At 48.2% G+C, this 25,370-nt stretch overlaps 1 protein-coding gene and 1 long non-coding RNA gene across 7 annotated transcripts in view; one reads left to right on the forward strand and one right to left on the reverse strand.

Annotated features, from left to right (window-relative positions):
* Positions 1 to 24,480, reverse strand: part of SLC6A11 (solute carrier family 6 member 11) — a 119,238-nt gene extending 94,758 nt beyond the window's left edge. For 5 of the 6 annotated variants that reach the window (XR_009048746.1, XM_057705439.1, XM_057705438.1 and 2 more), the window contains exons 1-4: positions 23,736 to 24,214; positions 20,736 to 20,870; positions 20,480 to 20,620; positions 17,061 to 17,151 (exon numbers count right to left, since the gene is read on the reverse strand). Coding sequence is in view for 5 of the 6 variants with exons in the window: in XM_057705439.1 (XP_057561422.1) it covers positions 17,061 to 17,151; positions 20,480 to 20,620; positions 20,736 to 20,870; positions 23,736 to 23,994 (626 nt within the window). In the remaining variant the exon portion in view is untranslated. Of the gene's footprint in view, positions 1 to 17,060; positions 17,152 to 20,479; positions 20,621 to 20,735; positions 20,871 to 23,735; positions 24,215 to 24,347 lie in introns of those variants that run through there. The other variant, XM_057705440.1, reaches the window with a different exon arrangement.
* LOC130834738 (uncharacterized) overlaps positions 23,740 to 25,370 on the forward strand; it is an 88,947-nt gene continuing 87,316 nt past the window's right edge. The window contains exon 1 of the long non-coding RNA XR_009048748.1: positions 23,740 to 23,757. This is a non-coding gene — a long non-coding RNA (uncharacterized LOC130834738). The remainder of the gene's footprint in view (positions 23,758 to 25,370) is intronic.

The following is a 25,370-nucleotide window of genomic DNA, read 5'->3' on the forward strand; positions in this document are numbered from 1 at the left end:
TAGCAGATGGTTTATGGACACAGTCTGGTAAGAGCTACGATGGGAAAAAGCACAGGGACTTTGGGAAGGCGGAGAAGCATCCAGCCCACCTCAGGGGTGCCGGGAGACAGAGGACTGTCTACAAACATTCCAGGTCCCTCCCTCAGGGAAAATTATACATTCCTGCTGAACTCAACCGTGGCCAGAGGACTTGCTTTGGCCAATGGCACACATTTCCCTTCAGACAGAGGCATTCAGAGCCAGGCAGTGTGGTTTGCCATGTTCTCTATGTCCTAGTGTTGCTGTCATAACAGAAGCATGTGTTAAGGTGACCTCTAGAAGCCCAAGTTCCTAAGTGAGTACATGAGTCCTCCTGCCACCCCACATCAGAGCTGCTGTGTGAGTAAGAAAGAAACTCTGCTGAAAGACAAATGGTGGGTGATATCACGTGTATGTAGAATCTAAAAAATATAACAAACTAGTGAATAAAACAAAAAAGAAGCGGATACAGAGAACAAAGTAGTGGTTACTGGTGAGACGAGTGTAGGGGAGAGGGGCAAGATAGGGGTAGGGGATTTTTTTTTAATTTTTTTATTGTGGTAAAAGTCACATAATAGAAAACATTCTATTTTAACTATATTTAACTGTGGGTAGGGAGAATGGAGAGTTAGTGTTTAATGGGGACAGAGTTTCAGTTTAAGAAGGTAAAAAATTTGGGTAGGGGATTTTTTTAAAGGTGGTTATTATGGGATTATATAAAGTCACGTGTGTGAAACTTTTGACAATTGTAAAGCACTGTAGAATTTAAATAATCTGTCATTCATTCAAAAACAAACAAACAAACAAACAAACTCTGTTGCTTCAAGCTACTAAGATCTTTGTTACTGCAGCATAACTCAAACTCTCCTGACTGCCACGGGCGTCAGAGAAAGCTTTCTGGGAGAAGTGATATTTGAGCCAGACTTTGAAGAATGATAGAGTTTCGCCAGAAGAGGGAGGTGGTAAAGACTGCTGGAGGTCCAGGGACTAGCACGAGCAAAGGCCAGAAAACAGAGCATGGGATACTTGGGGAACGCGGGAGCCCAGAGACCAGAAGGGAAAAGCAGGACAGATAAACAGTGGAGGCATCTTCGGGGGCCTTGAATAGCATACCAAGGGGCAGGGGTGTCCCAGAGGGCCCAGGCCACAGGAGAGGGGGACCTTGGGGGGGCTGAGCTGATGCGACCAGCCACGGTCCTCCCTCAGAACCCACCAGCCCTTCAGAGCTGACACAGGCCTGGCTCCCACAGCCCATCCTGGGGTTTGTGTTTCTCTAAAGTCAGACTTGCCACGCTCCATATTGTGCAGAACCGTGGCACCAACACAAACCCCCTCCACACTCGCTCCACGAACCCCATTCCGACTGCCAAGCCACCCCCACCGGACCACGCCAGTCGCCTGGGCACTCTGGGAATGTCCTTTGAGAAAGCAGCTCCCATCCCACCAAGCATGAAAGCCTCCCTCAGTGTCTGTCTCCCTGGGAATCCACTCGGGGCCTGATTCTGCATTAATTACTCAGTGACACCAATTAGCGCTGGTCTGCAGGCTCCCTTCAGCCCCAACCCCTGCCGGAGAAATCAGGCAGGCCCCCAAATAAAATTGGGCTGTGTGCAGCCAGAGACTTACTCAAAAGGAAGCCAGCTCTTACACCTATAGGCAGAAGGGTGAACATCTACTAAATATACATTTATTGAGCATGTACTAGGCACTATATTAACACAGGATAAAAAGGCACGCGTGGTACAACTAGGATGAGTTGGGCAAAAAGAAGTCCAAGTTATCTGAGAAAGAAAGGAGACAGCTGCTTAGTTATAATGGTTACTTTATTTGCTTCTTATGTCTTAGCAGTCTTTGACTTTAATTCGTTTTAGAACAACAGGCCGTATTAAGTGAAACCTTTAAGAGTATCTATTATTAAAACAGAGCAGCAGGACCTAGAGCATGGTCCTTGTGGGGTGCTTGCTAAAAACACAAAAACTCCTGTGTCCCATCGTGGACCCACTGAGCCTGCATCCTTACAGAACGGTTCCTGGGAAGCTGCATTTTGCTATGTTTCCCCAAGGATTGCTCATGCACTGCAAGGCTTGGGTACCACTGCAGAAGGAGAATTTCCTGGTGTTGAAGGAATGATGTACAAACTTCAAGGGTTTTGTTTTGTTTTGTTTTGTTTTGAGAGGACATGGAGAGGGAGTTGGGAGTCCTCTGAGAAGCTACTGAAGGGATGCACTTTCTCCCCAGAGAAATACCCTTATGCGCCCACTCACTCCCCAAATTCTACAGGACCTTCAGGGTGCTCACGGACTCCCTTGTCTCCAGACTAACAGCCTTGTAGCCAAGGATGCATACCTACCACTTTTAAACCACCCCGAAGCTTCCCAAACACCCATCAGCTGGCGAATGGGAAAGGACAACCAGGAGCAGGAAAGAATGCAGCCATGGCAGATGGAAATGCCTGGGGTATGTCCATGTCTTGTCACTGCAGGCTCAAAATCTCCATCAGAAAAACACTGAGTCAGGTCTAGGAGGGCTGCACGCACACACATGCCCTCTTGCCGACGTCCTTGTTTCCTGAACAGAGAATCTGAAAACTGGAAATGGCACAGGGACAGAGGGAGAAAGACAGGGGCAGGCCCGCCACGAGTGAGCTGGTGCAGGCCCCCCTTTTCCACATTTTGGATGCTGCAAACTTTTGAGTCATGCAGCCAGCTTCAGCGCCCTCTCGCTTAATTGAACAATCTAATTCCCCGAATGGGAAGCAGATTACTAAAAGCTACGCAGGATGAATTGCTCTTTTGTTCCACCAGACATTATTTGAAAACATCCTCAAATTATTTTCTTTAGGTTTTACCAGCGCTGACTCTAACGAGCAATGGACCTTGAGTTCTAAAGAAAGGAAGCTCGGGGACCAGGTTCTCAGCCTGCAGGGCTGAGGGGTTGTTTTCAAACCCACAAGGGCAGCCTTTGAGAGCATGGGGGCTGGGACACTCAACTCTGGAGACTTGGAGAAGGCACAGCTCTTCCTGGGAAAAAACTTTCTTAATGACCCTCCCCCATGAAGTGCTGGGACAGAAGAAAGGTCTGAATAAGGAAGAGCTTGCTGCCAACACCCTGGCAAAAAAAGACCCGGTAAAAGACCTCCCGACACCGTTCGGGGAGCGGGAAATGTTGAAGACTGGGGCCCTCTGGAGGGATTCATTTACCCGAGTAATATGGTGCACCTACTATGAGCCAGGCATTAAAGCAGGTTCTTCATGAAGCATTTTTTTCAGGCCATGAGACTGTTTCTGGAGATTTCCGCCCAGCACTTGGAGGTGTAATGCTTCTGCTTCTGCAGCCCTGGGCACATAAAGAGATGGCTGGGCTCAAAACCTAGCTCTGTTCCGGATGAGCTGCATGACCTTGGAGAAGGGACATCACCTCCTTTCCAAAGGCTTTCAAGGAGGAACTCACCTTACCCTTCCAACAATACTCGAGGGAGGTACAACTGTCATCATTGTGTCAAAGATGGAGAAACTGAGGTGCCAGGCAGTTAGGTAACTTGCCCAAAGTCATACCATGAGCAGGTGACAGCGCTGGGATGCTTTCAGCTGCAGCGCTAGCTCCTAGACTTCCCCACGACACTGAAATCACCCCTGCATGGTGAATGCGCACCCCAATGCCTTTGTACCTCACATGTCTTTGTACGCTGGGTAAAAGTAGTACACAGCACTCGTCCTTTAGCATTTATTAATTTATTCAAGTGGGACTTATTAAAGTGTTTTCAGTGTGTCAGGCACTGTGCTACAGTGGGGTCCTTCAAAAGCTCCTGATCCACTGGGGAAGACAGACAAGTGAACAGCGCAGCGCGCAGAGAGGGCCAGGACAGGGAGAAGCAGGGGACCTCAATGCAGATCTGGCCCGTATTAGGATATGTGGGTGGGGGTGGGGAGGTCCCAGAGGGTAGGAAGACAGTTAACAAAGAAAACAGAGGCACTTGGGGCAGAAAAACCTCCAAAAGCAAAAGCTGGGAGGCTGGAACAAGGGCTTGGGGAGGCCAGAGCAGGGCTTGATGTGTAGCAGGAAGCAGGGTGAGAAGTGGCGGCGAGGACGAGGCTGGAGTGGTGAGCGAGCGGGCCTTGCTGAGGAGCTGGGGCTTCATCCTGAGGGTGATGGGAGCCTAGAAGAATCTTAAAAAGGAGCAAGGCTCCCATCAGATTCACGTTTCCAAAAGCTCTCTTTGGCTGCAGTGGAAAGACTGGGCAGTAAGGGTGGAATGGAGCAGGGTGGCCAGTTTGGAGACTTTTGCCTTCATTTGGACAATGAAGAGGGAGGGGCTGGACTAAGTTAAGGAAATGGCCCTGGAGGGCAACAGGAGGCCTGGGGAGCAGCAGGGACACAAGGTGGCTGCCTGGGGGTGGCAGGCAGCAGGGAAGTGGGGGTCTAGGCTGACACCAGGTTTATACCTGAATGGATGGGGGGGCGGTCATTAGCTGAGCAGGAGTGAATTGTCAAGCGGGGTAGAGAAGGAGGAGATGGAGAGCCAATCTTTTAGATAAGGTGATCGTGAGATGCTTGTGGAACACCCAGGCAGCTGCAAGGCCCCGAGGCATCTGGGTCTCTGGGTGCAAAGCTCACAACGGAGATGCAGGGAGGAGATTCAGACCTGAGCCCTTGGCCGTCAGGTGTCCTGGGAGAGCATGAGGCTGGCTGCCCGCGGGGAGCTGGAGAAACGGAAGGAAGAGGGCTGGCAACAGAGCCCCCAAACCCCGTCATCTACAGGGCAGAGAGAGGACGGGAGGAGCACGTTGAGGGGACAGAGAAGGGTTAGGCATCCCTGGAAAAGGCGGCATCCCCAGAGGCGGAGGGGGAGGGCGTTCCAGCAGGGGAAGCAGCCCATCTGCCAAGTGCCTCCGAGCAGCCTGGCGAGAGAGAGCGCATGTGGGGTTCGGGACCAGAGTTGTGAGCGAAGCAAGGACGGCTGCTCCGCGTTGGTGGGGCAGGCTTCAGACGGGACACGCGGGAACAGAGCGGAGGTGAGACCTGGTGAGGCAGCTCTTTGGGGAAGTGTGCTCTGACAGATGGGAGCTAGTAGTTCTTGGCCACAAGGCGCAAGAGCTGTTTTACTTACATGAGTTTTATTTTCAGGTTGGCATGCCTGGAATACTTAATGGGAATGGAGGATGAGGGAGGAGAGAAGGGGGTAGATGTCTCTGAGATGGGTGGCAGGGAAAGAATCCACGGGTGGAGATGTCATTCCTACAGGAAGAGGAGGGAAAGAGTTGGGGAATCCAAGAGGTGGGTTGAAAAGCAAACTATCCTCATTAAAAGACACCCAGAGGAAGGAACAAGAAGGGGCTGGGGGACTTCCTAGGTGGCGCAGTGGTTAAGAATCCACCTGCCCGTGCAGAGTTCGATCCCTGCTTCAGGAAAATCCCACATGCCGCGGAGCAACTAAGCCCGTGCGCCACAACTATTGAGCCTGTGCTCTAGAGCCTATGAGCCACAACTGTTGAGCCCGTGTGCCGCAACTACTGAAGCCTGTGCACCTAGAGCCCATGCTCCACAAGAGAAGCCACCACAATGAAAAGCCTGCACACCACAACGAAGAGTAGCCCCCGCGCGCCACAACTAGAGAAAGCGCGTGTGCAGCAACAAAGACCCAACATAGCCAATAAATAAATAAATAAAAGAAGGGGCTGGTAGCAGAGGGGACTATGGTAGGTGCCACCCGAGAGCCTTCACATCTCACTGCATTCAGTCCTCACAGCAACATAACTACTGTGATGGCATTCTTATACCTGTTCTACAGGTGGGGAAACTGAGACCCAGAATGGTGAAGCAACTGGCCCAGACTGGGACCTGAAACCGGGTTCTTTTGATGTCCACACAGCCTGCTGCCTTGGCAGAAGCTGACCCCAGAGAGAGGATGCCTCCTGCTCAAGGCTTCTGCTACGTCCTCCACAGTCTGAGGGAAGGGGCTGGAATCCAATCCTGTAACACCCTCACTACCCTCTCTGTGTCCCACATACACAGAAGGGCTGAGTCTAGAGGGAAGCAAACAGCCTCACACCTGGCGCTTCCCTTCCAAACACCCAGCTTCCAGAGCCAAGAGTAGTTTCAACCAGAGGCAGCAGAGACAGAGCAGACCCCTCTCTCCCACCACCTCAGAGCACCCGGGAGAGGCAGTGTGGGAACAGGTCCCAGGTCGGCCCGGGAGGCCTCATCTTAATGTCCACCACGGAGCTGGCAAACACATCACCTTTCTTTAACCTGCCATGGAGGGGCACGCTGCCAGGGACGCAGAGACCGCCCTAAAAGCTGGTGCTGAGGGGCTGTGCTATAAATAGCCTTGCTCAGGCCTCCTTTCTGGTCTCCCAAAGCAACAAACAAACAAAAAAACAGCCCATCACCCAAACAAATGCATCTTTTCTGCCCGCTCCAGAATCCCTCCACCTTTGGGGTCCTGCTCTCACTTCCCCAGCCCAGTGCAGGCCCCCAACGCTCCCCGTATATGGGGTCTGTTCCTGCAGAGCCCTCAGCCGAGGCCCTAAACTGAGCTGGGGACTCGGGGCAAGGGCACGAAACTCAGGCCTCTGCATCACGCATTCACTCGGGAGAGTGCCTGGGTGCCACCTGCGTGCTGCTGAGCGCCCTAAGAGCAGGGGCTGCAGTGATGAGGAAGGCAGGTGAGCTCTGCCCTCAGGGAGGAGAAAGCTGATGACAAAGACAGTGACACCCTGCGCTTCCTTCATGCTTACTGAGGCCATCGCAACCACGATTCCCACCTTACAGAGGGGAAAACTGCCTTAGGGAAGCAACATGCCCAGAAAGGCAGAGGCAGAACCGGAAGCTACGTGTGTCCAACTTCAGATACAGAGCTCAGACCTATAGCCCCGTCTTGGGTAAGATGGACCAGAAATTTGTCCCTCAGAGAAGACAACAAGGCAATGAACCTGGTCTGTGGGGTCTGGAGCTCCCGTGGCAATTTCTTCTGTCGCTGCAAAAATCCTCCTCCCAGGTTGTGCGGAAGTCCCCTCCAGTCCCCAAACACACTCTACACTTCTCCACTTTCCAGGGTTCACTCTATGGTTCTCTCTGCCAAGAATGTCCCTGTAAATTCTCACACGCCTTCAAAATTCTGCCTGTCCTTCAAGCACCAGCTCATATAATAAAAAGCTTCACCAAATGCTTCCTTGGTTCCCACCTGTACCCTGAGGACCATCCCTCCTTCCCCCTGAAGGTGCAGTGAGCTTCCACATGTACCAGGCACTCCTAGTCAGGGGTCAACAAACTGTTTCTGTAAAAGGCCACACAGCACAGATTTAGGCTTCGCAAAGCATGTGGTCTCTGTTCCAACTATTCAACTCTATCCTTGTAGTGTGAAAGCAGCCAGAGACAATTTGTAAATGAACACTATGGCTGTCTTCCAATAAAACTTTATTTACAAAAACAGGCAGCAGATGGAATCTGGCCATAGTTTCCTGACCTCTGTCCTAGACTAATGCTTTCCAAAGAACACTAATCCTTTAAGACACCCTGAGGTCACACCCGGACCTCACTGAGAAATGGCTGCACACTACAGCCCTCCTTAGAGAGTCTCAATGCTAATTAGAATATTAAAGGCTCTGAGAAGTCCTGCAATAAAGACACCTCTATACCTCTGTCTAACCCAATGTTTCCCAAACTTATTTAGGACTATTCCCTATTAAAGTGCAAATTAAAACCACAATGAGATACCACTTCACGCCCACTAGGGTGCACCCACAAGGATGGCTGTAATCAAAAAGACAGACGATGTCCAGAGTACATAAATCCCCAGAAGCAGACAGCCAAGGAATGGTCGCCTGGCGGTGGGAGTGAGATTAACTATAAATGGCATGAGAGATCTGGTTACGGTGATGGAAACAGTCCAAACCTATCTGGTGGTGACAATTTCCCACTTCACAAATTTACTCAAAAATCACTGACTTGTACACCTAAATGGGGTGCAGTTTTTGGTATGTAAATTATATCACCAAGTTATTAAAAAGTTGTTAAGAAGGAAGTGCCCCACCACATTTCTGCCTTTCCAAAGCAATAATTCCTAACACTGTGCAGAACACACGTTGGCACAGAGCACAGGGCACTCTTGTGTATGTTATCTTGTTTTACATCCACTGTCCAGGGAAAACTGAGGCTCCAAGTAGATATGGACCTTGCCACGGATCACAAACTGGTAAGTGGCAGAGCCTGGCCTAGCACCCCAGTCTCCTGACCCCAAGTTCAATGCCCGTTCCAGCCCCGCATGGCTGAAGGGTAAGATGCAGCAAAACAGGAGGCAGTCAGGAGAGGCTCCTATGTAGGGTGCAGAAAGGGTCTCACCACTCTGTGGCTGGAATCCCAGGGCCCTCGGGTTCCTGCCCTTCTCCCCCTTGCCAGGACTCAACACAGCCTTCCCAGCCCCCTGCGCTCCCCCGGTACAGCAGCTCTGCATCACAAGTGGCTGAAACCTCAGAGAGGGTCTGACACCTTGCTGGGCTTGGCCCCTCCAAGACGGTCTATGTTAAGACTGACAGAGAGCTGCTGTCTGCTACGGACGGTCTGCAGGCAGGGAAGGCACAGGTGACATCTGGAAAAGCCCTGGACGAGAGATCTGGAATGGGAGCGGGCAACTGCTCCCAGGTCCAGGGTATCCCATCAGGAGGCCTCCGTTCTTTGAACGAATGACACCTCATTTACCTGAGTTGTGGGTTGGGGGAGGGCGGACAGGCTGAGAGGACGGGTGAGAGGCAGGGCTGAGAGGAGCTACCATTGACCAGTTACTCCTCCCCCGCCCCGGTTACTGCCCCTCTGCCTCCATAGCTTTATGCGGACTGCACCTGGAAGTGTGGTGAGGGACACGCATTTGCCAGGGAGGAAACTGAAGTTCAGAATCACATGCCCAGGGTCCCCACGAGTGACTAGGAGAGTCAGGTCTCAGCTCTGGTGCTACTTCCTCATCCTAGAGGTCTTCCAGGGAAAGTGTGGAGGTGTGTGTGTGTGTGTGTGTGTGTGTGTGTGTGTGTGTGTGTGTGTGTGTGTGTGTGTGTAAATCTGGAGAGTTGCAAACACTTTCTCTTGCTTTTATTAGAAATAATATGGAATTGAGATAACACACTAAAACTTGGAAACAGCCCCTTCTTACTTACTCTCTGCCTGAGCTTGAATTAAAGTCATGCGTTAACCACTTGTGCCACCCGCTGCAGGGCCACAATATACCCTGGGAGGCCAGCATCAATTTCCATCTGTCATCATGACAGATCAGAGTCTGCTGCCTCACGCTCAATGCCTGGCTCAGCTGGAAACCACAGTATTCTACTGAAAGCAAGGTTCAAGTCATTTCCTAAAGGGACCTCTTGAAATCCAACAGGACATAAGCTAACAGGTTTTTTTGTGTTTTGTTTGTGCTGGGCACTAGAGACTTAAGTCATTCCTTATTCGTTCTTCCTTCTCTCCATCAATTATGTCTCCACCTACAGCAAAACTCTCTCTTCAAGAACCTAGGGCCACAGGGCTGCAGAGAGGAGGGACACGCCAGTCAGATTCTGCCCCGTGATAAAAACAGGCAGCTGATGGCATTTCAGACCTGGGCAGGAGGAGCATGCACGGAAGGGGAAGGGACGCAGGGGATCAGAGAGGTCAGCCCTCAGATAAGTCCCTTAACCTCTCCCTGCCTCAGAATCCCCTGAGTGAGACGGGAATCTATTCAGTGATGCTGTGCCAGGGATCTCTTGGGTGGGTGGATTAAATGAAGCGACGGGTCTGGAGGACCATGCTCAGGGCCCGGGTACACAGTAGGTGCCTAGTAACCGTGACTTCCCTTCCCTGACTGCGCCCATCAGGATGTAAAAGGAACCTCGGATAGAACTCTTGTGGTTCAGTAAACCATGCTTCCCATTACTTAGTGCAAGACATCCACTATTTATGAAAACAAATGCTCTTGTAGCTGATTTTATATACAAGTATCTTTACTCTAATGATCAAGAATGGATAATAATAGGAGATCACAGCTCTTCAGCATTTACTAAGACCAACTGCTCCTCTTCCTCCTCCTCCTCCACCTTCTCCCTCCTCCTCCTTCTCCTCCTCCTCCTGCTCCTCCTCCTCCTCTCATTTTGCAGACAAAGAAACGGAGTTGCAGAGATATTTAAGTAATGAGCCCAAAGCCGGTAAGTGGAAGCAACAGGATTCAAATTCTTGTTGTCTGGCTTTAAAGCCCAGGTCTCTGCATCCCCACACATTTTCATGATACCTTTAAAGAGCATTTAAACACTTGGATATACAAGCAGTGCCTCTAACCTGAGCTCCTGCTCTCAGCACTGTGTTCAGACCACATCATCATCAGAACTATTAACTGGTCCTTCTGGGGGCCGGGGGCTCTGGGCAAACAGGCACCCCTGGTATTGACGACTTAGGGCAGCAAGTTGCCGGTGGAGAGGAGAGCGAGCCTTGGGACTCCATCACTGGCAGTGGAGAAGCATGGCTCTGCTCCATGGGGAGGCCTGGTTCGTGCTTCAGGGATGGTTACCAGGGTGGGTCAGGTGGGTACGAATGAGTCGGAATAGTAGACTTTGGCAAGTAACCCTGCTTTAACAGCATGGAAAATGAAATCTCGTGTGCAGTTTTTTCCTTCTTTTACTCAAACATACTTCCTACATTTTTCTACAAAAAACAGATTACTTTGGCCATAAGGAAATCAAGTGTTCACCAGAGAACTCACTTCTATAAATGGGTGCTGATATAAGGGACGAATTCCATTTCTGAACCTGGAAACTTATACTCTCCAATAGACAGGACAAAAGCAAAGTAAGAGGACACTGAACTCCACGGGATTAACAAACATTCATTCATTCATTCATTCACTTTTCTATCCATGCATTTCAATAAATATTTTTTTGAGCACTTAGGATGTGCTGGCAGAACAACAGGGAACAAAACAGGACGGTCCTTGCTAACAAAGGGCTTATAGTTTAATGGAGAGAGAGAAAGAATAAAGTAGTAAGAAAGACACAAGGATTACAGACAATAAAACAGAGAGATGGGGTTGAGAGGGACTGGGGTTCTGATTCAGCTGGATGGGCAGGGAGGGCTCCCCAAATGACACGTGAATTTAGAGCCAATGATGAGAAGGAGGCAGACACACAGGACCTGGTGAGGAATCTTCTAAGCAAAGGAACTCCTTTATACAAAAGCCCATGACTGAGCCTAGGACAAGTCCAAGACATACAAAGGACAGAAAGAAGGCTGGTGAGGAGGAGGGCGGAGGGGAAGATGAATCTGAGAGGGAGGCAGGGGCAGCCCCAGGCCCACAAGAATTAGAGTTTCACTTCAGCAACTTTGAGCCCAAATTTTGTTTCCAAATTAAAATCAATTCAGGGGTCACATGATTTAGAAATAAACAATTTTTAAAAACCTCCTCCAGTAAAGATAAACCAGAAAGACAAGACTGCATCCTGCTGAATAAAGATAGAGGACTGAATACCCTTAGAGCTTAATGCAGGCTCAGCACACAATATGCTCTCAACAAATGTGTATTGAATGGATGCCATGCAAAAGCAACTTCAACTGTATATACGGTGAGCATGCTCTTGCTTGCAAAAGCCTGGACGAGGGATGAGAGGGCCGAGAAAAGGAAGTGAAAACAGACCAAAGCCCATCTGATGCCACAATACTGGTTACACTCCTACAGCACTCAATCCCACCAGAGGACACAGGCTCAAAATGTAGAACTGCAAACATATTGAGATAAATGCACGGGTGCCAGACGCATAATGAGTTACTAAGGGAAACCAGGGTGGCCTGATTTTGAAATCTGACATCAGGAAGACAAGCTGCCCCTCCCCACAGGCCGCCTGCCCAAGCCAGAACCCAGGACTGACCCAGAGTGCCTGAGCTGCCCTCAGCAGCTAAGCCAGAAATTTTATTTATTCCCTGAAAAGGGAAATGAACCTTCCAGATGCCAGATGCCCAAGGTCTGGGTGAAGCCACGGCCAGCCATGGGCAGGGAAGTAGCACCTTGTAACTGATCTTTGGGAATCTATGGGCTTGTTTCTCCTCCACTTCTAGAGGGCTAGAACCGGATCTTACATTCCCACCTCTCCCAACCATGCCAAGTGTCCGTCTTACGTGCACCAGGAGCTCAGACGTCTATTGAATGGATGAACAAGCACACTGCTAAGGCAGTCTATTCTGACCAAGCAGCGTGGCCCTGAATAAGGTCCCTGGAGTTAGAGGCAATGAGAATAAGACAATAAGAGCACACCATAGACGGGAGCAAGCCACATAAGGAAATGGCAAAGAGAAACCGGAAAGAAACATTTTTGAGGACACTTGATCCAATACTTGATGGGCTGTCACATGGGAAAGGAATCAGGCACGTTCTTTCCAAATCCCTAGGAGATGATCTTTGGTTGAATTCAAGTACGACCTTCCTCCTAGCAAAGTGCTTGCTAGACTGTGTTTAGTGGAATGCTAGCATTTTGGGGTGGGGGATGGGGGGAAAATTCCAAATGATTGCACAGGAAAATACGTTTGGGAATTTGAGTTGATCAAAAGTAATGGATATTCTTACTGAAGGGCATAGCTTTCAGCCCTTCTCAAATTTATGTGGCCCCAAATAGTTTTTTAATAGGATGCTACAAACATCTCACAGAGTTTCTGTGTTCCAAGTTCACCTCTGGGGAAAAAATGAATTAGAGCTGTCTGATAAAATTATTGTATGAAGGAAGGAGTGTCACACCAGTATCTAAGTACTTTCAGAATGCAGAATTCAAACTGCACAGATGATACAAATACAACTGGAATAGAAAACTAGAACCATGGCTTCATTCTCCCATTGACTTTCCTCTTGAATGACCAAGTAGCAGACAAAAAGGCCCAGTTACACATGAGGACACAGACTAGCTGTCCCCTTGCACCACTTGGTGTCCAAACGAGTGGGTGACATGGATATGACAAAGGGATCCTCAAAGCCATCAGTGCTGTTCTGGGGAGCTTAGGGACAGGATGAGTTCTTGCCAGAGTCCACTTTGACTCTCCTCATGTAGTATTTTCTAGAAAATATTGCCTGCTACCTTCCTCCCATGTACCTGTACATTCTGTAAATATTCACTAGGGGCCTTCTATAGACCAGCACTAGTGAGCAAAACCAGAAAAGGTGCTGCTTCACGACTGCCTCCTGGGGAATTCAGACAATAAACAAACATATTGCATAAATAAGAATTTAACCAAGGTTTTTCCACACATGTTACAAAGGAAGTGAATGGTACAAAACAACACAAGTTACACAGAGATCTTGTCCAGTGTAGGATTTCAGGTTGTGTTTTCTAAAAGGGCAAAGAGAGCATGTCTTGCAGACCCTCAAATGTGCAGGTCCAAAACATTCCTATGGGAAACGAAAGCCCAGTGGGGCTGGAAAAGGCCACACAGCACCCCCCACACTCACCCAGAGCAGCCTCTGCTCTAGCACAATATCATACGGATGCTCTACTTGGGACTATGACTCAGTAGGTCTAGAGAAAGCTGGGGAGTTTTCATTTCTTTCTTTCTTTTTTTTACACCTATGTACTTTCATTTTCTTTTTCTTTAAGCTCTTTATTGGAATATATTTGCTTTACACTCTTGTACCAGTTTTTGAGGTACACCAAAGGAGTTTTCATTTCTAACCAGGTGATTCTAATGCAGCTTCTTTGCCAACCACATCAGATAGCACTATTTCATCAGGCATTTTAAAAGACCCAAATAAATGGAGCACTATACCACGTTCATGGACAGAAACTCAATCACAGAGATGTAAGTTTTCCTCAAATTAGCCTATAAGCTCGATATTCTCCCAACCAAAATCCCCACAGGGTTGTTCTACTCTTTACTATTGTTTTTTAACTTGACAAGCTGATTCTAAAATTCATTTGGAACACTAAAACAATTTTGGAAAAGAGCAAAGTGAAGGACTTGCCTTACGAGCTCAAGGCTTAAAATTAAACTATAGGTATAGTATTGATACACAGTCAGCAAAAGAGATGAACAGAACAAAGAGCCCCGAAACAGACCTATGCTTTTAGGAAAACTTTATATGGCAGATGGCATTACAAATCAGTAGGGAAAGATGAAAAACTCAGCAAATACTGCTAGAGGACTTGGTGATATATATACATATACACACACATATGGATTCCTACCTTGTACCATATGCAAAAAGAAAATTCTAGGTAGATTATATTCCTGAATGTGAAAAAAACAAAACTTTAAAACTCTTAAAAGAAAATCCAGAAAAACATTTTTTTTTTTTTTTACAACTTTGGGGTAGGAAACTATATCTTAAATAAGACACCAACTGTGCAAACCAAAAAGAAAAATATTGCCAAATCTGAATTCAATAAAATTTATGCCATACATAAAAAAGAAAGAAAAGCCACACACTAAGAAAAGCTATTTGCAGCATAGGTACTAATATCTACAATGTATCAAGAATTCTTACCTATGAGAAAAGACAAACAATCCAAAGAGAAAAGCATATGAGCAGGAAGTTAATGGATGAGGAAACCCAAATGGAGCAAAAAAAAAAAAAAACTATGAAAAGATGCTCAACCTCATAAGTAATTAGAGAAATGCAAATCTAAAACAGTGGGGTACAATTTCATATCCATTACACTGTCAGAACTTAAAAACTCTGGCCAGACCAAGTACCTAGGTCTAGAATGGGGAGCAGTAGAAATTCTCACTCAACTCTTGTTTGGAGAGTATATTAGAACAATTCCTTTAAAAAGCAAGTTGAGGGGCTTCCTAGGTGGCGCAGTGGTTGAGAATCCGTCTGCTAATGCAGGGGACATGGGTTTGATCCCTGCTCCAGGAAGATCCCACATGCCGCGGAGCAACTAAGCCTGTGTGCCACAGCTATTGAGCCTGTGCTCTAGAGCCTGTGAGCCACAACTACTGAGCCCATGTGCTGCAACTACTGAAGCCCATGCGCCTAGAGCCCTTGCTCCACAACAAGAGAAGCCACTACAATGAGGAGCCCGCACACCACAATGAAGAGTAGCCCCCGCTCGCCGCAACTAGAGAAAACCAGTGTGCAGCAATGAAGACCCAACACAGCCAATAAATAAATAAATAAATAAATTTTAAAAAAATTAAAAAAAATAAAAGTAAAAAGCAAGCTGACATAATCTGATAAAACTGACAATGCATCAACCCTGCCCCCCAGTAATTCCACTCTTAGGTATATGGCCCAGAAAACTGCATTTGTGCAGAGAAGCACAAACAAGACATTCACTCAGCATGCTGAATCACAGTGGGAAATAGGAGACAGTCTAAATGCCCATCAAGAGGAGCTAGGTAAATACAATGTAATCTCTTCATATATGGAAATACCAGACAGCAGGAACAAAATGAACCAAAGCTACATGTATCAACATGGAGACCATCTCAAAACCAATATTGAGCAAAGAAACCAATTCAAAAAAAAAAGTGAGTAATGGATACCATTAATATAAAATTTAAAAACATGCAAGAAAGACAGTTATTATTTGGGAGATATAAATTTTATATACACACACACACACACACACACACAATATGTGTGTGTGAATATGTATGTGTGTATAGAGAGGAGCACATTTTATTTATATTTATATAAATAAGTTATATGTATAAACTCATGTTCTGTACATTCATTTTATAGAATGACAAATCTAAATTGAGCATAGCGACCTCTAGAGAGGGAAGGAGAAGAATGGTATCTGGGAATAGAATAAAAATAACTCATAAAACCCCGCCCCTCTCTACTGCTATTAATCAGCATTAGAGTAGGGGAGGTTCTTCAATTAAGACAGACCTTTCTAGATTGAAAAGCCTCAAAAAGCCTTTAACCAGCCTCCAACCCACAGAGGAAACTTCTCTTCAATTCCCCGGGCAGGGCTTCCTAGGTGGTGCAGTGGTTGAGAATCTGCTTGCCAATGCAGGGGACACGGGTTCCATCCCTGCTCCAGGAAGATCCTACATGCCGCAGAGCAACTAAGCCCGTGTGCCACAACTATTGAGCCTGCGCTTTAGAGCCCGTGAGCCACAACTATTGAGCCCATGTGCTGCAACTACTGAAGCCCACACACCTAGAGCCTGTGCTCCGCAACAAGAGAAGACACGGCAATGAGGAGCCCGTGCACCACAACAAAGAGTAGCCCCCACTCACCGCAACTAAAAGAAAGCCCACGCACAGCAAAAAACACCCAACACAGCCAGTAAAATAAATTAATTAATTAAAAAAAAAATTCCCCAGGCACTGCAGAATTCTGCACATTCACAATGTAAATGATGCCTTCTAGGGTTGTGCAGTGAACAACTTAAACAACCGTATGTGGCAGCTCTTGTAACTCCTAGGCCACAGACTCCTTTGGAACACTGATGAAAAAATGCCCATCTCTGGGAAAGTGCAACTACTGCCTATAATGTCAGTGGATTCAGGCACCTTCCCAACAACCATCAGCAGCCCTACATTGGTCAAACACTTCCAGGAAGGAGGGCTCACAACCTTCAGAAGTACTTGCAGGCTACTCTGTTGGACTAAGCTCTTCCTACGTACATTTAAAACCTGCCTCTTTATAACCTCTACCCATTAAAGTTGATCTGCTTCCTTTCCACATGACATTGCAGCTACTAAGAGAAAGCTAACCTGTACCCCCTGGAGACTTCAGCTTTCCAGGCTAAATACGCCCTCGACTTAGTTTATTGCAAACATGCCAAATCTTCTCTTTTGTTAAAAATGAATTTTTAAACTGCCCATCATTTTACCAAGCACTTCTTGCCCCAGTAAGTAACTAGGCATGCTGACGTGTCATCAAAGAGCAAGAAAGCATTTCTCTCAGCTGCCCCTTTGGAAAACCTCTCAAGATCTCCATTCTGGCTTCCAAAGCAGCCAAATGCCCACAGAAGCCAAGATATATGAGGCTGGAGGCAAGGTCAGGCTTTTTCCAAGGGTGGGGGCAACATTAACTGAACAGCACCGGGACAGAGCCCCAACAGGCCAAAAGAGACAAGGTGTTTCCACTTACTCCCAAAACTCCATGACAGGAGAGGTGGCATTCTGTAGGGACACGAGGCTGTGGTTGGTTGTGTTCAGTTTCTGGAACTCCACGCAGTTCTCTACAGTGGAAACAAGACAAGAAACACAAGAAAATTAACCTCCGCAAGGGCTGGATCTTGGAAAACATCCAGAGCCCATGGTGCAACCAGGCAGTTTTACCCAGCTGCTCCAGGTAAACATGCCTCAGAGAAAATCAATCACTTACAAACAGTTTAAGAGGGAGGCTTGGCTTGATTCAAACAGGAGGAGAAGTTTTGGGGGCAGGGCACCGCCTCTCTCCTATTCCTACTAATATGCCCTTTGCAATTCTTCCCTCTGGCCAGGTTCCTGAACCTTTCACCTTTTCCACTGCCCTGCCTAAGACATGTCCATGGCATTTACCTGTTCCACTCTCTGGCCCCAGCAGGAATGAGGAGGCTAAAGTTGGGGGGGGGGGGGAGGGTGTTGGCCGCAGTGTCCCTGGAGCAGTAATGCAGCTGAGACTCAGTTTTCCTTCATGGAAAAAGTGGCTAATGTCACAGCTGCCTCATAAAGACCTCATAATTGGATGAAATAACATCCAAACATGTAAAGAATCCCTAGTTCCTTCGTCTTTCCCTCACTCATTCACTCAATCCAAGAAAGAATTTCTTGAATATCTCTTCTCATTTCATGCAACTTGATGACTAAGGGGGATTTGAATGTCAAGTTAAAAACATCTGAGTGTTCATCCTTTAAGGCCTGGATCAGCCCATTAACTTCTCCTGGAAGCCTTTGATCTCCCTCTCCTGAATTCTAAGAAAGAATTTAAAGGTCCTCCAAGGAACCTCCTTCTCCAACTCCCTTTATTTTGAAGAGGAGGAATCAAGGTTCAAAAGTAGTCAAGGGGCCTCTGCCCACACCCTTTCCCTCAAGTCACCAGCCAGTTAGGGGAAGAAAATGGAGTCAACTCCAGCCAAGGCCCCACCCCCTTTGCCACAGTTATCGCCTGGTTCTGTCTGCCACCATGGGATCTGGGTCCCTTTCCTGCACCTCCCTGTTCACAGAGCCACCTTAGTCACCAGACTGTGAACTCCCAGAGGACAGGGCCTCCTGCACCCACACACTTCAAAGCCCCCGCACCCAGTATGGTGGCCAGCACGGAGCCCAAGTTCAGCCTCCCTCCGGCCCTTCGTTCTCCTCACGTGCGCACAAACCCTCCAACTCCATCTATAATCTCTAGAACAGGAAGCCCTCCTATATGTGATGTTTCACACATCACAAGTGTTCACATGCCTTCAGAGAAAGGGGAATGCAATCAGTGGGAGAAAGCTCTGCAGTCCACTGGGGGAAACATCCCCCAAGTATCTGCCCCCTTCCCAGTTCTCTGGGCAAGTGCTAACCAAACTAGGAAAGAAGATGGTCTGTGGGGTCCACAGACAGTCCTAAGAGAAGCCTGGGAAGCTAATATTATAGGCAAAATGCTTGAATGTTCACGTGTTCCTTTTTCTGGAGAGGAGCCCTTAGCTTTGATCAGATTATCTAAAACAGTGTTTCTCAATTTTTTTTTCTAGAGTAAAAAAATTTCTCAGACACCCAAGGCTGACAAGGTATTTTTTTATTAAAATGATCCTTAATCATTTACAAATAAATAATGAGTTATGAAGTCTTTGTGATTATAGTATTCAAACAACTATAAAACCAGAATTTACATGATAATACCAACTAGGACTATGGAACCAACACAATTCAAATTGATAGCATAAAATGGATATGTACAATAATGCCATCTTGTGAAATTAACTCGATTTCCCAACAGAAAAATACAACTGACAGGTAGGAGGCAGGGTCTATGGAGTTAAGCTTGCTTATTTTTCCATGCACTATTTGAGATTCAATTCTACCATTTTCTCCGCTCACACACTTACAAAACACCTTCATTCCTACAGTCTGTTGTATTCTGAGCTGGACTTAGTATCAATGACCATTTATGAATTAAATCTCTCTGCTCTTTTTCCCTTGGCCACCATCATCCTATTCACCAAGAATGCATCTTAAATTGTAAACATGGACAAAGGCAGGCGTTGAGATCCCGGACCGTCCTCATTTACAAGATGGCTGTGCAGAGGATCCAGAACACACGCATATTTTTAGAGTATCCTCAGAATAAATATGCACAATTAACTCATCATGGAGCACTCACAGGCCTCCAAGAATATGCCCTTGCATTTTAGTTTGATAAACATCTCTATTACGCTTCTGGGCAAAGAAAGGTTAAGAACCAGGGAGAGAAAATGAGACCCCACAAAATGTGGTGGGTGGGGGAGCAAGCAAAGTCATGCAGGGATAGAAGCTGGTTCACAGCATCTGCTTGGTCTAATGCCCACTGTTCCTTCTGCTGGTGACCAGTATCCTACCCAGTCTCATTGTATCTCAGCCTTCAGGATGACTGGCCTGAAAGCGACAACCTAACCACAGGTTACAGCACAGACGGTGACTAGGTTAGAGCATGTGTGGCAATTCCAGTCAAAAGGCAGTGGCTGCCTAGAGCATGACTGAGCAGAGTTCTAAGGCCAAGACTAGACTCCAAAGGAAAGATGTCTGTACTGAGCACAGCCTCCATAGACAGGGGTTGAGAAGTATGTGCCTTCCCTAGGTTGTAAGACTCAATCCTGACAGGACGACAAACTGATAAGTAAACAGTATATTACAATCCAAAGTAATGTAAAAAGTTACCCATTCAAGGGAGGAGGAGGGGGGTGAATTCAAGTATCTACCTGGGTTGGACAGGTAGGGTAAACGAGCAATGTGAGCTGGGTGGGGACTGTGGCCAGCTTGAGGACAGGTGCTTCATCCAAAGGCAATAGCCGTTTCTCAGCTGCAGACATTTTTGCAGGTGGGAATGTGGGAATGTGGCTCTGGTTTTGTCAGATCTTTCGAATTTTTCAAGAGAAGCTGGAAATCTGGATTTTCATGTCAAACCTTCTCATTTTTCAATTTTCACAACCAAATGCATTTTTGAAATTTGCTGGTCACTGATCTAAAGCCTAACTGGCTGACAGGCCCCCTGCTCTGCAATCTTTGATCTAGTCTAACTCCATTTTACAGAGGAAAATCTGACACTCAGAAGCAGGGCTGGAATTGCAGCCCGAACCCCTGAATCTCAGTTTAGCGCTTCTTCCTCACACCCCTACCCTGTGCCCAAAGGGCTCAGTCTCTATATTTGGCAAAGCAAGGAAAGAGCATCACAATTCTTTTCCCTGTGCCAATCCCTGGGCCAGTGCTCAGCTGAGGTTCGGAGCCGAACTCAGAGTGTACAGACCAGGTGCAGTTTCATTGGACGCTGGACTTATGGCAAGAGACATGACACACCACCAATCCTAGGTCGCCCAGCAGGACCAGCAGAGAGACCCTTCCTGGAGGCCATACCTGTGTTCCACTCGTGCCCACAGGTGGCCCAGGGGAGTTCCGTGGTGAAGCAGTTGCTCAGGTAGAAAATGGCCCACGCCAGGATAATGATGTAGTACACATTTAGATGGGCCTCAATCACCTGTGTTGCGTAGCCAATGCCTAAACGAACAAAGGAAAGGCAGTGAATTGTCTCTCTCCACCTTGTTAAAAACTGCCCTTCACAACCTGACATCACCCGGGCACGCTTTTCTTTTCTGATTAACTCAGCACTTACCTTCAAATAAAGGGCACACTTTCCTCCAACATGTAATGCCACCTTCACTTGTAAACTGTCCCAGAGCTGTTTCCAGGAAAAAAACAGGAATCCCACAGCATATAAAAAACACCACATAGGGAATCAGGAATGCCCCTGCAAGGATGCAAAGTAAGGAAATGAGGTTAAAATTGCCTCTACCACTTCACGTTCAGCCCTTTAATAGGCACCTACTAGAGGGAAGACATTGTGTGCTCTGAGCATGAGTTCAAGTTCCTGCTATGAGGGCCAGAGTCAGAAAATGTGAGCCTGGGTGTGTGCTCTCTGCCACCTACTCCCTTGAGTAAGTCTTTGTCACATCTCCCAACCTCAACTTCTTCAACCGTAAAATAGGGCTTTAATACTTAATAACTGTGCCACTTATCTCACGGAACTGTTGTGCAGCTAAGATGGTAACGTAAAAGAAGTTGTGTTACATGCTTGATTCTGTTACTTATACATTCTACCCTCCAGCACAGGTCAAATTCATTCCCTCCCCGAATGCTGCGTCCTTCTTTTTTATTCTAAAGTAACCTCACAGGCCTCTTCTTCTTACTTTGTAAGAGACCTGTAAAAAATCTTCATAAAGAAAGGCATTCTCAAGGAAATATACAACGAGCAGTCACAGGCCCCTGTACACCAGCCCCAGGTATGGAGCGGGGTTTTGAGGAGTTTGTAGCAAGAATCTGTCCAGAGAGGCTGGCTTTGAGTCAATCTGAGTAAAGACCACCGTAAGCTTCAGTGCTCCCATCTTGAAACACAATACCCACTGCCTGGGCCTTTCCGTGAGACAAATTAAATAACTGAGGTGAACATGAGCCATCACAAGCAGAAAGGGATTTTTCCAAATCCCTCATTCTCTCTCTGTCGTCTAATAACAAAGCATGAAAACACACGCTATTCCCCACCATCTGATCTCACAAATGAAGGCTTTCACTGAAATTGCTTTTGGCTAAATGAAGTCCCTTTAACCCCAAGATTAATAGCAACGATTTTGATCAATCCTGATAATAGGACATTATTTACCAGGGTATTTGAAAGGGTCTTAGCTTTTCTATTTTTACAAAGTTTCACATTGGGAAAGAAACACTAAACTATTGTTGCAATTTATGAGTAGAGCTGTGTAATTTTTTTAAAAAGGTAAACAGTTGATAAGCAGATACCCCAATTATGTTAGAAGGCAAAAAGTGTGTAAAAGAAGATGAGGGTCTGTACGCTGAATCTAAGTCTAAGCCATTAAAACAAGCCACAGAAGTTTCCCTGATACGCTATAATTTACCTGTGAATCCTCTAGAACCTATCAGATGACACGTTCTGAAAGCCTTGTGGCCTCTCTATTCACAAAGCTAGTTATCCTTAAGATAACTAACTCAATTAAACAGGGATATCTGTGCACTCAACGGAGACGCTTGTCAAGTTAGAGTAGAAAGAAAATGACTCATTTTTAAACTTTACTCACTACAACCTTTTTTTTTATTTGAGGCAGAGTTTGTAATTACTGCAACTTACACTATTTTCTGATTTTACGAATGCTTTTTTTGTTTTGGCACAATAACTTCCTATATTAAAAAAAAAAGATCTTAAAACAATTCTTGCCTGGGACCATCTTAAAGGATTTCCACAAGCGTCTAAGTGGACGTGGCAGCTTACACAAGCTGAATGTGCAAAAAGAGGCGGATTCCCAGATGAGGGCACAGGGCACGTTTGAGGTCTCTGAGTCCACTCCCTCTCTCCTCCTTGCCAAGCCACCAACACCGGCGGCCACTTCATTACCAGTGCAGGGCAGGCTTGGAGCAGCCTGTGCCTTCAGGATGAATGTCTCCAAAGAAAGCGCCCTGGCCAAGCACCACCCTTTTTGCTCTCTCTGCAGCTGCCCGCACAGGAAGTCCTGCTCCACGAAGCCTAACAGAGTGGTCCCTGCCAACCTCTGAGCCACCTCCACTGGGGTCTGGGCATCTGCTGGAGGGACACAGCAAAGAGAGGGAGGAATACATAGACACAGTCTTTTCCTTGGAGAAACTGTGCCACTCAAGGTTTCACAAGGTCCCCTGCCGTGGACCTGCCATCTGTCCTGCTATGACGGGGACGGGGCGGGGGGCGCTCCTGGAGTCTGGAGCCCCTTCCTTGAGCTGAGAAATTTGAGGATTCACTGCCGCATCTCCACCAAACTGACTCGGGCATGTTGTCACTAGAAACAACTCTCTCACCACCTTCCTTTCCCTGACGCCCACAAGCTTGAAGCACCTTCTAAACATCAAATCAGTACTGTTGCTATTTGTTATGGGTGACTCTGAGACCAGTAAAAGAAACCGTTTGGTGCCCATTTTCCCACAAGACAGTCCTGAAAACAGCCCTAGAAAGGGCCCTACGCTCAAATGAAAGGCAGAAGACCGAACAGCAATGCCTCACCTAAAAGTTCTCCCTGTTGTCGTCCAATCCCACTTTAAAACCAGGCCTTTGGTGTCCGAATCCCTCCTTTACCCTTTATTAAATGAGTGCCTTCTCTGCCTCTGAATTTCCTCATCTGCAACATGGGTGTACCACTACCTGCAACGATGCTTGTAAGGATGAAATGAGGTGATGTAAGTAAAGTGCGGAGACTGGCATTTCAGCAAAGCGCTCAAAACCCGAGCCTCCTCGGATGATCACGTCCCTTTCCTTCACGCAGGTTCCCAGCCAGGAAAGCTGAGGCTCAAAGGGGCTGTCTCCTGCCCGGTCCCGGTCTGCACCTCACGCTGGGACAGGACACACCTGGCGGACAAGCCCGCGCGCGCTAGCAGGCGGCCCACTCAGGTGCGAAGTCGGGCGCGCGCACGCGCACCGGGACGGCGAGCCTCGCCCGGGGGGTAAGCTCGCGCCAGGTGGCCCCGGGCCGGCACTCTCCGCCGGGGGTCCCGCTCCACGCAGGCGCGGGAGGGGCCTCGCGCTCGCCCCCGGCTCCCCGCCCCCAGCCCGCTCCCCCCAGGCCGCCTGCCGCCTCACCTCCGCCGTTCTTGTAGCACAGGTAAGGGAAGCGCCACACGTTGCCTAGCCCGATGATTTCCCCCGCCACGCTCAGCACGAACTCCACCTTGTTATTCCAGTGGCCCCGCTCGTGGACCGCCTTGTCGCGCTTGTCGCGCGGGTCGCGCGCGGAGGCCGCGCCCCCGCCGCCGCCGCCGCCGCCGCTCAGCACCTCGGACTCCCGCGCCTCCTCAGCAGCCTTCCCGTTGCCCAGAGGCAGCGCCTTCTCCGCCGTCATGGCCGCGCTGCCTGCCTCGTGCGCCGGGCCCGGCTCTGCGCCGCCGCCCCGGGCGGGCTGGCTTTTCAGGAGGCGCGAGCGGGCGGGAGGGGGAGGCAGGGGGTGGAGCTGAGGGGCCAGGCCGGGCCAGCGCGGGGACGGGGACGCGGCGCGGCGGCCCGGCCCGCCCGGCGCCCGCGTCGCCTCAGCCCGGCAAGGCCCGGCCCGCGAGCCCCTTGCGCGCGCCGAGCCCCTTGCGCGCGCCGAGCCCCTTGCGCGCGCCGAGCCCCTTGCGCGCGCCGAGCCCCTTGCGCGCGCCGAGCCCCTTGCGCGCGCCGAGCCCCTTGCGCGCGCCCTTCCTTCCCCTGACCTACCCAATAGCCTCGTTAGAGTGGAAGCGTCCATTTAGGCCTAGGCTGGGCACCAGACACCAAGCCCTGAAGTCGCACCACTTCTGTAATCTGCAAACTCCTGGGCCTCAGTTTCTCATCTCTAATAAGAGAAGTGACTGTAGAACAGGCTTGTGCAACTTTAACGTACGCATCAAGCACCTGCGGGTCTTGTTAAACTGCAGTCTGATCTAGTGGGTGGGGCTGGGCTGGAGCTTTTGCGGTTGGAACATGGCCCCAGGTGATGCTAATGCTGTTGGCAGGGACCACACTTGGAGGAAGAAGGGAGTAAATGAAGTCCTGGTTTCTTCCCAGTGCTCAGACTGTGAGCACCTCCAGATCTTGTTCATCCTCGCACACACTGCTCTGAACACAGTGACTCAGGACAGGGTGGCAGTTAAGCGCTCCTGTGGAGACTGGCAAATCTGATTTGAATATCACGCTCCACCTGTCTTAGTCTTCTTAGTTGTGTGAAGTTATCTGACCTCTCTGCATCAGTTTCCTGATTTGAAAAAAGGAATACCAACAGTGCTTTTCTTATGAATGTGTGTGTGTGTGTGTGTGGCGTTAATAAGAAAATGCTTATGAAGTATTTAGTGTATTGGAAGTGCTTTGTGAACATTAGCGATTATTAGTGTTATACAGTGTGTAATCACTCACACATTTTTGTGCATCTTGTTTAATATCTGTTTTTTCACTCAGTTGAAAGGATGATGTACACTGTCTTGTTCATTATAACAGGCACAGAACCTAGCACAAGACCTAGCACATAGTAGGTGCTCACTAAATATTTGTGGAACGAGAGAAGGAAAGGCCAGAGGAAGGAAGAAGAAAAGCGAAAGAAGATTGTCTCTAAGGGGACACAGAGATAATCAGACCCACCTCCATCATTTCACAGCTCTGAAGAAGTCCAGCCACATGGGCTGTCACTAATGCCACCCACTGAGCTCTCCATCCATCCTTTAGAGCTCCCCCTTGGGCTCTGAGGAAAAGCTTCCTTGTCTTGTA

Source organism: Hippopotamus amphibius, chromosome 13 (genome assembly GCF_030028045.1).
Source record: "Hippopotamus amphibius kiboko isolate mHipAmp2 chromosome 13, mHipAmp2.hap2, whole genome shotgun sequence".
Lineage (NCBI taxonomy): Eukaryota > Metazoa > Chordata > Mammalia > Artiodactyla > Hippopotamidae > Hippopotamus > Hippopotamus amphibius.